This window comes from Triplophysa dalaica, chromosome 15, assembly GCF_015846415.1.
Source record: "Triplophysa dalaica isolate WHDGS20190420 chromosome 15, ASM1584641v1, whole genome shotgun sequence".
NCBI classification, from domain to species: domain Eukaryota; kingdom Metazoa; phylum Chordata; class Actinopteri; order Cypriniformes; family Nemacheilidae; genus Triplophysa; species Triplophysa dalaica.
Genome location: NC_079556.1, coordinates 18,504,612 through 18,519,592, shown reverse-complemented (window position 1 = coordinate 18,519,592; position 14,981 = coordinate 18,504,612). Strand labels below are relative to the sequence as shown.

General features: G+C 39.6%; 1 protein-coding gene across 1 annotated transcript; it reads left to right on the top strand.

Annotated features, from left to right (window-relative positions):
- The first annotated feature begins 2,016 nt into the window (after positions 1 to 2,016).
- Positions 2,017 to 8,272, top strand: bmp4 (bone morphogenetic protein 4). The gene is made up of 4 exons (XM_056767688.1): positions 2,017 to 2,253; positions 4,707 to 4,829; positions 5,769 to 6,127; positions 6,846 to 8,272. Exons 3-4 carry the CDS (start codon positions 5,776 to 5,778, stop codon positions 7,697 to 7,699), a joined length of 1,206 nt encoding a protein of 401 aa, XP_056623666.1. The 5' UTR covers positions 2,017 to 2,253; positions 4,707 to 4,829; positions 5,769 to 5,775; the 3' UTR covers positions 7,700 to 8,272.
- Positions 8,273 to 14,981: the final 6,709 nt, after the last annotated feature.

Sequence of the window (14,981 nt, the reverse complement as noted above, 5' to 3'; positions counted from 1 at the left end):
TGGCCAGCTGTCAGAGGAAAAGAGATAGCCACGCTCTGTTTAATGGAGAGATGCAGACACATCTGGCTTTAGACATCTTTAAAATGCTGCATGATCAGAGCAAATCAGAGGCTTCTCATGGAACTTGTGTCAACCCATGGTTGGGTAACAACAACCTAACACATCCCAACGCTTGGGTTTGTCCTTATTTTACCCAATGGGTTGAAACAACTCAGCCTTTTAGTAAGCAAGAAAGTATAGGGAAAGACAGTTGTTAGCCTAAATGTAAAATTTGTGTCCACGTACAATTTAAAACATGTATGTTGCTGAACTTTTAAATAACTTAGCACTGATTAGATCTCTGAATTGCTGAAACAATTTCCTCCGTGCACACTTTGGTCTTACCAATGCTTAGCGAATTTCTTTGGAGCATTATCAGCACTATCTTGGAATGGTCTTCATTTTTCTTGGTTTCAACATGGTTAAAATGTTCACAATGTTTGCCATCTACTTTGGTTATGAAGCAACATGCCTTTCCCAATATTGGCTCAAATTGTCCCTCCTTTACATTTACTTCTCTTTCCACACCGTGTCAAGCAGGGGGATTAAAACGTTTATCCAAAGCCCTTCCACCACAAAAACACTGTGTGCATGTTGTGGCTCAGACCGTAGATGAGCCAAGAGGTGACAGCCTCAAGAATGCAGGAGACCTGGTGAAAGTGCCGTTTGATCGATCATCAGGTGCATGTCTGCACTGGTAAGTGCCTCATAGCCCTTGACCAGAAGAGAAGATGAGAGCACTGTGTTATGACACCGGGCAGGGGTCTGTTCTCTCAACTCTTTAATTATGGGCTGGTGTTCATAGTTAAGTGTTGACCTCCATAGCTACCCAACGGCCCTGTGAGACACCATGCGGGAGAGAGAATCAATCTATAGCTCCTCCTACATGACAACAAACTTCCGATCTTACAGGGGAGCATCGATTTCACACCACTTTTAGAGCAGAAATGTGAAACAACAAAGCCAACAGTTTTATTGCTACAAAAACCTGTTAAATGCTACAAAATAAAAACCTCTCGGCTTTAAATATGTGGTTGTGTTTTCTTTACCAATGACCCAGACTGTGCAAACGGGGGAGGGGTGCATGTTACTTTATCACCTTGAGCCAGACAGGTAAGTAATATGGTAATGAGAATGTCTGCGAGGATTTCTTCTCACACTGGGGGTTAATTGTTGTCATGGGGCAAAAGGTCAAACGAAGAACGACTTGTGTGAATTATATTGAGTTTTTCACAAACTTTAATGATTTATTTTGCATCGTCATTAAGTGTTAATATCTAATTCATTCTCATTTTTAATGAATTGAATTTCTTGCAGCCTCATCTGAAAAACCAATACATGAAGGTGTGTTTGCAAAGCAAACCATTAGACCAAGACTGCATTTTATACAAATTGGCAGTAATCAACCGGTCAGATGTGTAATATAAAATAAAGGGTTCAATTCCAAAATTATTTATATATTTATTATGACATCAATAGATTTGATTGCATTAGGTTCAATCATGTCAATTTGATTTTAAAAGAAAAGTTAGCTATAAATCGAACATCTGCGCTTTTTTAAAGTGTGGATGCTTTCCACAAATATCTTTCATTACTTTCTTTGCGCTTCTGCTTTTGTAATAAAGCCCACCCATGAACACTACACAGCCAAAAAAAAGCAATACTTGCAGCAAAAACGGTAAAGCACGTTTTTTTTCATCCTATTTATTTCTCGGTGACTCAGTACATACATTCGTTCTCTATTCCCTTCTCTGCGTCATTGTAGTGTGGTCAACCCATATGATGAAATCTCCAAAGACTTTGTAATGGATTACATGTGCTTGCTGTTGAACCGACACACGATACGACAGTATCCAAAGTCCCACTGAGGAAAGCGTGCGTGAATTCAACAGATAATCATATCTGTGGGGTTTATGCGAGGTGTTCGGTGTAAGGAGGGTGTAGGGGAGGAGGCATGGGGACTTTATAGGGCGGACCCATAAAAACAGCTTCTAAATCAGTATGCACGATCAGTCGGTGCGCTTCTCCCATCTGGAGAACTCTTGGACATCTTTGGAGCTACAGAGATTAGACTGTTTAGGGTCCTTCTAGATGATTTGATGGGGAATTAATGACTTCAACATTTCCTCCAGGGCTTTGGACTTTTGTTGTGTGAAGTGTCCTCTCTTTCACCGTCTTCTCATCCTACGGATAACGTTTGCACCTCCACCAATGGTAAGTCGTCACTGTCGTATTTTCAGCATAGCCTATTACAAAGTGACCAGGTGTGGTGTTGCGATATTTTAACATAGTCACGTATAATGGGTAGCATATGGCATGTGTGCGCTAATTCGAAACATTGTAAAAGCGTTTTACGCAGATTACGCGCGTACGCGATTTGGTTACTTTGCGCAAATATCTCCAGTGCGTCCCAGCGACGCGAAAAATAAAAACGCTCGTTTTATATCGAAAAATCCGTCTGCGCGTCCAAATATGCGACGCCACAAACTTCAATTATTATCAAACGCGCTGCTTTCAAAAAGAAGAGCGCGCAACACGTACGAATGATACATTGCGCACCGCAAGCAGCCGGTTTCAAATAGCGTCTGGTTAGATACATTTTTCCCTTATAATAATAAAAATACTTAAAAAGTATTTGGCATTTGCTTAAAACACTGTAAGAAGCTTTCATGAACTTTTATATAATTTTCTTTTATAATGACAGCGTTGTTACCAATTTTGTTGTTATTGAATTAAAATAATTGTAAAACTGATTTTTTTTAATAGAATCACCTTACGAAAATCAGCCATGGTTTTACTGTGGTACTTGTAGTGAAATCACACATATACTACAGTCTCACAACCGTAGAAACAGTTTAACCATGATATTTGTAGTAAAATGGTAAATGGCAAGCAGACTGCCAAAGAAAATAGATCACTACACTCTTACGATTATAGAACCATGGTTAACTTAAAAGCATGAAAGTATCCTATAAAAGTTTTTAGAAAGTCGGTTTAAAAACATGTCTGGCTAACCTTTCCATTGGTATATACAAAAAGAAGCATTCTGGCTTCTAATCTCAATTTAGTGGTAATAGAGTAACTGTTTCTGTTCTCAATTCTGCGAAATTAAACAATGAACGTGTTTGCAAACTGGGGGAAAGGGTTAAACATCTTTGAGCAGATTAAATCTGAATCCGTCCGTTTGACCCGGAGACCCGTGCCGTGTCTCAAATGAGCTGGGGTGAAGATTGATGCCTCAAAGTCAAGCATTAGAACCGTCTGGGATTTTCTGAAATTAATTACGACAAAGAAACATTATTACACTGAACCACACGGGTATAAAATGTTTGGTGCATGGAGATTATTTATCATTAGCATAAAGATGTGTCACTTTCTTTTAAAAGTGTGTTATTAGAAGTTATCATGCTATTTTGGGAGGGTACCACATGTCATTTGCAACACATCTGTTTAGTTTTAATCTAAAGGCCAATTCAGGCCAGTGATGTCTGAACAAAGCATGGCAAACGTAAAGTCCTGGCACTAAGTACTCATCATTTTCTGTCCTGTCCCACAAGCCTAAATGACCACGTGTATAATCAAAGCTGATTCTGCAGGGTTTGTGAAGAGCTTTTCCTGGTTCTGCCAAATTAAAGGAAGCAAATGGCACTATAAATGACATGCTTTACAACAGCACATGCATTGCACTTCATCGTCAAACACATCAAAAGAGATCCTGTAAATATTTAGGGCAGCATTTGTGGGCTTTTAAACAAGAGTAGGTGGTCTGAAGAAACCGGTTGTTTCATACGTTCTCGCATTATTGAATCGTTACGTTTTTTTTAAACTTGTAAATGCCATGTAAAGACCCTAACCCGTAATGTATCATCTTAAATAATTGTCTTCAGAATAGTGACAGAACACAAACAACATCCTAATGTATCCAAACTGCTCAACTGTTGCTTGACTGTGTGTGGACAGACCACATAGAGAAATAAAATACAGCACTCGTGGCCACACACACATAATGTTTTTGTTAATATGCATCATTCCTGTGTAATGCTTGGACTCGCTCCAGTGGAACTAGATCCAAGAAATGACAAAGTACAAGAGCTGCTTGGCTCAAGCGTTAAGCTCAGCTGTGGATTTAGTGATGCCATTGTTTTCTGAGACCTTTCACAAACTCTTGTGATTGTTATTACAGCATATTCTCCATTCACTTCTATTAATCGTTACAGAGATGTGTCGTGGGTTTGAACATTTGCACCAAAATAAGGCTAATGTCTCTTTTGGTTGGAATGGCTCTACTGTTGACGGAATTAACAGATCATTGAGTATACTATAACAGGGTCTAGGGGGGACTAAAGACTATTTATAAGGGATTTTAACCTGACGTTGCGGACCGTTATTAAAAGAGGCCGTCTTATAGAACACTGTGTTAAGAAACTAACCTCAATTTTGATGTAAATCGGAATTGCTGTCCTTCAGGTGTTTCGCGCCTAGTTCTTAAATGAGCAGAAGTGTCGTCTGATACACAAGCCGCATCTCATTGGTTGAGCTTTCTGTCTGTTCTGGAGTTCATGGCATTTGCTCTGTGGACTCTTAGTGAATCTATACCAATTCTTACGTGCAACGTTTGCTCTATAATAATATAACCAAACGAAACTTTTGCGTTCCTTGTCTTGCAGGAAAAGAGCCTCGCCAGAGTTCTTAAACTGCCTTCCAGGAACAAGTAACCTTTGCCTGAGGAACTCGTCCTGGATCAGCTCTCAACAAACATGGACTGTTTTCCCATACTTTACTTTCTGTCGGTAAGTGGGCCACGCCTATCGACATTCATGTGTGTAACAGGCTTGTTACATATTTGGGGCAAATTAAAAAGCTTAGTCATTCTTTAAAAAAAATCTTGATCTTTTTTTATTTAAACACATCGACTATAAACCATTAAAGCATGCACGCTGCAGGTTATTTGTTCGGTTGTTCAAACTGTAGTTTGCTTTGCCCGTTATTGAATTCAACTAGCATTTTACTCACATTTTTAAGTATGTTCTTGTTAACAGGATAAAAGATGTGTAATTATAAGCTATTCAATGGTAAACATGTTCCAACACTTATTTGGGTGACATGAATACTAAAGCTTAGTTACACAACACAAGTATGCATCTTAAGCATTGTCGCAAGGTGCTCTATTTTTGGCATTGGCACAAACTGTTGTCTACGGTAATTTGATCCATTTTTGACAAATTGGTCACCCTAGTTTTTGCGGTTTAGTCCATGCCGTTTTGTGTTGAATAAGCGTCAGAATTAGCCGGTGAGAGAGTTCATTCTGATTACCATACATATTTTTATGATAATCATTTTCTTTTATATGATGTATTTTATATATTATGGTCAAATATTTGTGCTAAATTGTACGTTTTAATAATAGAATAGAAAAGGTGAAAATATGTGCTAGTACCACAGTCTGCTTTTGTCAACGCTATATCTTCAGCATTGGTTTGGTATTTTACAGACTTAAAAGATGACATTAGCCAGCTTTATTCTCTTTCTTTTTAAAGACACAAATATTTTTAGGGAACTCTATCGCCCCCTGGAACTCCTAGATTTAATCACTGCAAGAAGCCAAAAAAAAAATATGAAGAACTGCACATGCTGCAGTGTGTTGGACAAGCATTTGGAACCCAACTATTTCATTTGCATCTGTGAAACACAAATTACTGAAAGCATTTATTACCGTATTTTTTCACCAGAGACATCATGATTATTCCTGGTAATCGAATGCTGATGGTCATTTTATTATGCCAAGTCCTACTGGGAGAGAGCAGCTATGCTAGTCTAATACCTGAGGAGGGGAAAAAGAAGGTGTCAGCTCATCATCCGGCTCAGAGTCATGACCTGCTGCTGGACTTTGAAGCCACGCTGCTGCAGATGTTCGGGTTGCAGAGGCGTCCACGACCCAGTGACAAAGCAGTTGTGCCCCAGTATCTGCTCGACCTGTACCGCCTGCAGTCCGGGGAGCTTGAGGATGCCCCTGGCCACGACGTCAACTTTGATTATCCCGAGAGGTCCACGAGTCGAGCGAATACTGTGAGAGGATTCCACCATGAGGGTAAGACCACCAACATAACAGAATAAAACATATTTTTGAACTTAACGTTTAAAAGCAGTTTACAGCGCTCTGCGTTTCTGAGTAAATTGTTATGTAGCTCATTCGAAGAGACTTTTCTCAACACGTATTTCTATAAAAAATCGTCAAGGAGATACTGGGTTGATGCATGTCGAACAGATTATTCAAAACAAAAAAGTCACAGTAAATTAGCTTTTTTTTAAAGCAAACTCATGTGTTTCTAGAAACACTCTGGTTCAAAGTCATTTTTTTTATATTAACTTAGAAAATTAGTTGAGCTGCTGATTTCCCCAAAAGGTAAAAACTGGCTCTTTCAAAGCATTGCTATGTTTGAAAATTCTAACCAACATCAAAGCATGTAACAACCACCCAAATAATCGCATACGGGCGGTTTATCTGTTTGCCCAACCAATGGCAGACAACAGAAAGGTTTCGAAAACACAATGCCATTTCGGGCCTTTATTGTTAGATAAATGTGATTGTATCATGCTGCAACATATTTTGCATTAAAAGCAAAGATTGTGACAACATTGGACGTCATTTTTGGCCACTGCTGTATATATATAATATTGAAGATAAATGTCTAAATAAAGAATTTGTACCATTTATGAAAATAAAAATGATGATATTGGGATCAATAATGAATTTGTAATTGATAGAGGAATCAGTGCTCTGATCTATTTTTCTTTCGCCTCTCTAGAGCACATGGAGGAGCTCCAGGCAGATGGGTCATGGTCGACTCCCCTGCGCTTCCTCTTTAATCTCAGCAACATCCCAGAGGATGAACTCATCTCCAGCGCAGAGCTTCGTCTCTACAGGCAACAGATAGATGATGCAAGCTCAGATCCCCGGCACACAGGAGACGAGGGTCTCCATCGCATAAACATTTACGAGGTGTTGAAGCCTCCACGGGCTGGGCAAATCATCACGCAACTCCTGGACACCCGATTGGTGCGTCACAACTCGTCCAACTGGGAAAGCTTCGACGTGGGCCCTGCCGTACTGCGCTGGACCCGCGATAAGCTCTCCAACCACGGCCTTGCTGTGGAGGTTCTGCACCTGAACCAAACGCCCCGCCAGCAGGGGCGCCACGTGCGCGTAAGCCGCTCCTTGCACCCAGTTCCAAGCGAAGACTGGGACCAGTTTCGCCCCCTTCTGGTCACGTTTGGTCACGACGGCAAAAGTCACCCGTTGACGCGCAGGACAAAGCGCAGCCCCAAGCAAAGGGGTCGAAAGCGCAATCGCAACTGCCGGAGACACGCGCTCTATGTCGACTTCAGCGACGTGGGTTGGAACGACTGGATCGTGGCGCCCCCCGGGTACCAGGCGTTCTACTGTAATGGAGAGTGCCCCTTTCCTCTGGCCGATCACCTGAACTCCACCAATCATGCTATCGTACAAACACTGGTTAACTCGGTAAACACCAATATTCCCAAAGCCTGCTGTGTCCCCACAGAGCTAAGTGCCATTTCGATGCTCTACCTGGATGAAACGGACAGGGTGGTCCTGAAAAACTACCAGGAGATGGTGGTTGAAGGGTGTGGCTGCCGCTAACCGGACATAAGGATGGTCAGCCACATTTACAGCTGAATGACCATACCTGGACGCTTATTTATAACTTTTTGGTTGAGATTTGTGTGTTTGTCGCATTTGTCTCCTCGACCATATGATCATATATTTTGACAAAAAATGATATATGTAAAATATATATATATTTATAGCAACGTAATTATAACAAAAAACTAAAGTGTCCTTATTTTGAATATAATAAAGCTGTACAGCTTTTCATAATGTATATCAGACTGTGTAAGGGTTTTTATGAGAGAATTAGAAAACATGCCACTGAATTGTTTATTTACTGGTAGTATTTATTTGTGTAATACAGTGTACATTCAAAAGGATGAAATAGTCTGCCACAGATTCCGACAACCGACCTCTTATTTGATCCAAAGCATGTTTTGCGTACTTATAAAAGAGCACTGTGTGAAATCCCAGGAGAACTGTTGTAACTGCTTTATCAGTCCAAGGCATCAGATATGTTGTGATTGTAATGTTTTCCTTCAGTTGATAGTGGATGATGCACATTGTTCATTTTTACATAAATTGTCAACGTTTCAAGCAACACAGTGAGAATAATAAAGGTTGTGTACTGCTCTGAGCTGAGTTTCAGTCAACACACTGTTTTCTAAACACGTTGAAGTACAGCGTTCACAATTCACAGAGAGAAGTTTTCCCTCATAATTTACAAAACCAAATTTAAAAACTAGATTTTTCCGTTGGTCTTGAACTGCCATGTGTAAATTTGCTCGCGTAAACACCACCTTTTAAAACACACTTCAACTTTATTTGGAAAAGTGTGCCACACTCGGTTGAAATAGTGTATTTTATGTGGCTTATAAACAGTTGAATTCGTTTATACATCTATCAGAAAATATTACATGTTGTCAATACATATTTTACTATATTGTATTGATAGGATATTGTTTTTTTTGTGGAAAACATACAAATTACTGACTTTGAAAGGCAATTATTAGAAATAATATATATATAGCTCATTCTCAAAAGTCTCATCATGGTAATAGGGCATTCGAACCAGCTGCGCACTTTTAAATAAGCAATAAATGAACTCGTCTGAGTGTCACTACTAGGGAATCCCATATAATCTCTCAAAGTAAACCCTCAGGTCATAATTCTACATTCAGAAGAAAGATAAGCTATTGTTTGATGAAACTGAGTCTCAATTGGTAGAGCATTTTGTTTGCATTTAGCAATGCAAAAATAACGGCTGTGTATTCCAGTGACTTAACAGAATGATAAAATGTGCATCTTGAATGCACTGTAGACCAGTTTGAAAAAAAAAAAAAAAAAAAAAGTGAGTAAAAAAGTAGTCATGAATAAGCTAGATGTGTGTCTGAAATAGGCCTACTTTCTTTCATCATAGATTAAGTATAAGGATCAAATCCATATTAATTTACATTATACACCTATGTTTTTCTTTACTGTATGATAGACAGACAGTATATACCTATAGGAGAAAGGAGTGAGAGACAGAGGGGAACTGGATCAGGACATAAAGGAGACCGTGCATGCAGTAAATGCATCATCCAAGGCGCAGTCTGCATTAATACAATAGCGGCTAGACATGACGGCACGCAGCGGTGAGACTCAATGGCATTGACACTTTTGCAGACGCGGCGACGCGGCGAGCCGCTCCGATCATCACGTCGCGACGCGAGGGCAAATCAAAGGTGAGTGTGAGGCCCCAGACGCCCAGCAGACTAATCGCTCTCATTTACTGCCCGTGTTTCTCGATAACGCCAGCGGAAGCGCTTTGAACTCGCTTGGCATCCTTGTGCGGACATTATTTACTCTGAAATCTCTGCTGCCGTTTACGTGTTGCATTAATAACACGGGTTGTGTACAGAGTTCCTGTTTTAATAGGGAAGAAAACCTTTTAACTCCAAATCTGTAGAGACTCAAACAGGATCATTTTAGATGGACTTAAAGGATCATTCATATGCGGTTTGATTCCTAATGGACATTATGTAGCCATCTTTACCACTATTTATAACTAACTTCTTGAGCAGTTACTGGATTTTATTAAGGAGCAAAGTTCCAATACAATACAATATTGGTTTGGGTTTAGTGTTGTTTTAAGTGTCCATGGCCCTCCCCAAAGTGTCTAAATTGAGGTTTTAGTAAGACCTATGGTTGTGAGTTCGATACCCAAGGAAAACACACACACAATAAAATGTTAAACCTTGAATTCTGATGCTTGAGATGAAAGCATCTGCCAAATGTCTATTGAAAAGAGAAGAAAATTACGGCTGGATAAATTTGTGTAATGCGTAATGTTTCGGAATACATATATTTGGTTCATTTATTCTTAGAAAATAGTCCTAAAAGTGTCTAATGATTAGCAATATTATGTGCTTCATTAGGCTACATCTTTTTGCTAAATATTTTTGTGCATGGCAAAAAATAAAACCTGTTTTCTTCGGGTGTTATGGTTTTGATACTGTTTTTCTGAGCCAATTTGCATTCTTTAACGTTATTTTTTTCTTAAATAAAATAAACAAACAAATACTGACATTAAAATATTGTATTCAATATGTCTCCTTACACTTACCAATTATCAATATATTTGACCCCCAATTAATTAGAATATAGCAGGGTTTGCACAAATGTTATGGATTATTTATATTTATTTTAACTGTAGTGTGTAATCGATTAATAAAACGAAATATCACAACCAAAATAACAGTTATTCGTCAAATACAAATGCTGTCGAATTTGTAGCATGTGCGTTGGTGGTGGTCTCATGGCTATGGCCCCTGATCATCCCCTGACATGGGAAAATGTGGTTTCTTGAATATGAGATTCAGAGAATATCCTGATTCAGAGCCACATGAGTCCATTCCCTTAAATTGACAACAGTTTACTTCAAGCGGGCGTCATCATAGTCTATGAAGAGAAAAAAGGGGGGGAAACCCCTGACATTTGTCTTTTCTTTTTGCAAGGCTGCTAACCTTTCGTCAGATTACCTGAGCCTGGAGGTGGCGGCTGCCACTCTCCCTTTGAAGACTCTATCAAACGCAGATTATGTCAGATGAGGCGAGAGAGGAATTTCATTTTGAAGTGGCTTAGGGCAGCGGTGAGGGTGAGCAGATGCACATCAACAAGCCTTCCTGCATCAACATTACAAAACGCTCTCATGCACTCAGAGATGCAGTCACCTGCTGCCTTCTTAACAAATATCTAAACTTTGTATTGTGGCACTTCTACACCCGAAGGCCTTGTTGAAGCACGATGAGGAACTTGATTGGTTTAAAAGTTGTCGGTACAGATTCGAGGTGCTGTCCATCAAAAGTTTGAGCACTTAAGACTCGGTGTCTCTCTGTGCGGTCGCTGGCTCAGACGTGTCCCATCATGCGCTCCTGCTGCAGCGGTGGTTGTGCAGTTTGTTTGGATGGGAGGAGATCGTGTGGCTAATAACGGCTGATGTAAGTGCAGCTGGAGGTCAGATCCTCTTGTTTCATTCCCTCACTTACTGCCACATTCATACGCTGCCCCGAGTGTGCAGAGCCAAGTGGGCCATACGTTACCGTCGGGACTCTGCATCTTTACAACTGCAGGGTAATTGGTGTCACACATATTCAACCCGGCACTGGATGCTCTACTTGAGGCTTGTATCATTTAATAGCTGGTGGGGAATGGAGAGCAAATGAAAAATTTGGCTTAAGTCTCATCTGGGTCTCAGATATTTCTCAGTAGAAAAGAGTCAGAAATCTCACAAATGTCTCCATTAGAGTTTCAGAAGAGATCTCAACAATATCACACACTGAGCTCAGATCTGTCACATTTGTCAATCAAAATTATTAAAGATCTCAATATGAACTCAAACATTTCTCATCATATTTTCCCAAATCCAGATAATTTTACATCTCAAATCTACATTCACACTAAAAATAAAGGTGCTTCACGAGGACCTAGAAGAACCATTTTTGGTTCCGTAAAGATTCTTTAACATCCAAAGAACCTTTTTGTTTCACAAAAGCTTCTTTATGATTTAAAAATTTCTTCAGATTATAAAAAGAAACGAAGGAGATGATTTTTTTAAGAACCTGTGAGTGAATGGTTCTTTGCGAATTTTTTTTTTTTATATTATGACATCACTGTTAAGAACCTTTCAAGCACCTATATGTTAAGAGTGTATTTTACACCCCTATACTCTTCATGTGTTTCAACAATTACAATTTAATTTTTTCTTGTTTTTTGGTAGAATCATCTCAAAGAAACAAAACTGAGAGGAATGGCATTTTTGTATCATTTGGACGAATCTGATGAGTTCATATTGAGATCACTTACTTCGAGAAGTTCACCTTCAAAATGAAAAATCTGACATCATTTACACGCCTCCTTGTCATTTATAACCTCTATGACTATCTTTCTTTTGCAGAACACAAAAGAAGATATTTAGAAGAATGTTGTTAACAGCCCCCCATTCACTTGCATTCGTTACAATTGAAGTGAATGGGGGGCTGTGCTGCTCTGTTACCAACATTTTTCAAAATATCTTTATATCAAAATACTTCTCCTTTCAAGAGTCTCTCGGTAATAGTGCAGCTCCTTATGAATTTGTTTTTAATATCACTGGAGAAACACTGGGATGCTGTATGTAGGTCTCATTTAGATCTGATGTAGATCTCAAAATTCTCTTTATAAATCATTTTTATAGACCTCACACTGGACGTGGAAGTGACGCAGATCAGATAAATTTAGCGGTTTACAGAAAAAAGGCCCATTGTCTAAGGTTATGCACCTGTCAGCGGTGGGTTGGGCTGGAATATCTAGACCTACTAATTTGAAGGGGTGTTTACATACTTTTGCAACACAGTGTAAATATAAATCATTAATGATGTTTAAAGATTGATCTTGTGGCGGTGATCATGTCAAGGTTCCCTGCACTTTGTTTCTGAAGGCTTTGAACGACCTGTCATTTCTCTTTTAGTGGAAACGCTTTGATGTGACGATGTGAAGGTCTTTTGTCCGTTGTGCTGGTGCAATTTCGAAGCGGGAAGCATTTCTCTGTGGCGGGGTTCTCGTCCCTCTTGTTGTGCGGTTTCATTAGGTACAGCTAATGAAAAGATGGCCCTCGGATATCCCTGCTGCTCACTGTCTACTGGTCTCTACTTATTTCCCATCATGCCTCTTAATCCTTCAAACAGGTGTTGTACTCTTGTGTTTGAAGTCTCTGCCTGTGGCCTTTATCTTTTCAGACACAGGAACCTGTAGTCCAGCTGAATTGATGTTGTGTACACACATGCATTCACAATAATTACAAATGCAAGGACACATCCTAGCGAGTCTGCGTTCTTTCCAGAGCAGTCGTGCTAAGGTTTGATGGTTTGAGTCCTCGTCAACATGACACGCTAGAACAAGTTTATTGCACGGCTACTTGCCACATGAAAAAAAAACTGGACATGAAACCAGGGGTTTGGACTTTTATTTTGTTTTCCTGTCGCGTGCAATGTTTGTAGTCCATTGTAGTTTTTCTTGTTAATTAGTTTCCCCATGTGTTTCTTGTTTCCTTTGTTACCCCAGTGTATTTAAACCCTAGTGTTTCCTTTATTGGGGTTGGTCTTTGTATGTGTTTGTTTTTGTGCCTCCTTCGTTCTGTGGATCACCTTGGTTTGATTTATCTTGTATTATTTTCATTAAATAAACACTGCACTTGGATCCGCTTCGGGCCTGGTTACTCGGATTACACCGGGTTACTGTGTGTTATTAGTTTTGAGAGGATGTTATCTGGGAGTGACAAACCGACAGATGTCGCGACTGGCCAATCAGAATCAAGCATTCCAACGAGCCGTGGCATGTAATAGACAATGTTAACAGATGACATTTCATTTTAATAATGTCATGTACCATATACATCATAATACATATAATAACATTTTCAGCTATTTGTGTCTTTTATCACATCAAACAATTTTGTGAAAAAGTGCCGACTGGATTCTTTTAATGATTTTGGGAACGTACGCAAAGGATTGTGGGGGATTTGAGGCTGCGAAAGATACACTTCATGTATCCTTTAAAACAGACTGAACAAAGGATTTCTATAGCTGTGGCACACACGTCATCAAGATTTATTATTTCAGGCTTTATTTCAGGAAAGCCCAATTTCAATTTCTAGGCAAGAATGAATCTGCAACGATTGCATGTTAAGATAAATAACTGTTAATTTGATAGTTTTTTCACTCAAATGAGACAACCTTGATGACGTATGCGCAACCTCCGGAGGAGGCAGCCAAATCTTGGTCACCCTCTGAGATGTCCTTCGATGGCACTTGATGACGTGGCAGCCGAGATATGCAACCTACCCAGGACGGGTCCTTGCATTTGAGAAACACCCAAAATGTGCTTTCGGAAATTGTCTTAAAGGAACAGTACACCTGAAAGTTAAAGGGACGCTCCACCCAAAAAAAGTATTTTGTTCATCTTCATGTCATTGAAAACCTGTATATGACTCTTTCATCTGTGGAACACAAAAGAAGATATTTTGAGAAATGACTTGTGGTTTTGTTCATATAATGGAAGTCACTGGTGTTCACTGTTGTTTGGTTAAATTCTTCAAAACATCTTCAGAAGAAAGTCATACAGATTTGGAATGACATGATGGTGAATAAATTATAATTAAAATAAATACATTTAGTTTAACATATTAATGGATGACCGTTTTAAATTTTTTAACATAGAGGTTTTGTTAATATGTGTCTTGATTCAGAATGATTGTCAGTATGTTTTTTTCTTCCTATACAGGCAGGTAAGCGAGACTCAGCTTTTGTACGCTGCCTTTTGAAAGCGTAGATGAGAAACCAGATCTGTCACTCGATCCGTAGGCAATTAGATCCACAACAGAACGCTTATTTAATCCACTTCCTTTGATTTTCAAATGATGTTTTAAGAAAATAAAATAAGAGATTTATGGCTCTAAATATGCACTCGGCACACGCCATGTCGGTCTTTAACATGTCAAGTCGACATCACTGCACCGTGTTCGCAGGACGGGCGTAGAAACCAGTTTGGTTAGCAAAAGGTTCGGAGCCCAGACCAGTCAACCTTTTCTCATGTTTGCAGACAGACAGGAGGAAAATCGTGGGAGGGTGTAATTCCCACCCTTTTCCTTTTTTCCTGTTCGTATTCTTTCCCTGAAAGGAGTGTGACCATCGGATCCGCCTGGGATGAAATGTCATATCTCAGAGTGATCTTTATCTCTTAATTGCTTCCTTTGTCTCCCAGATTCCCCAGGCACTGCTGTTCCTCTGTGGGCAGG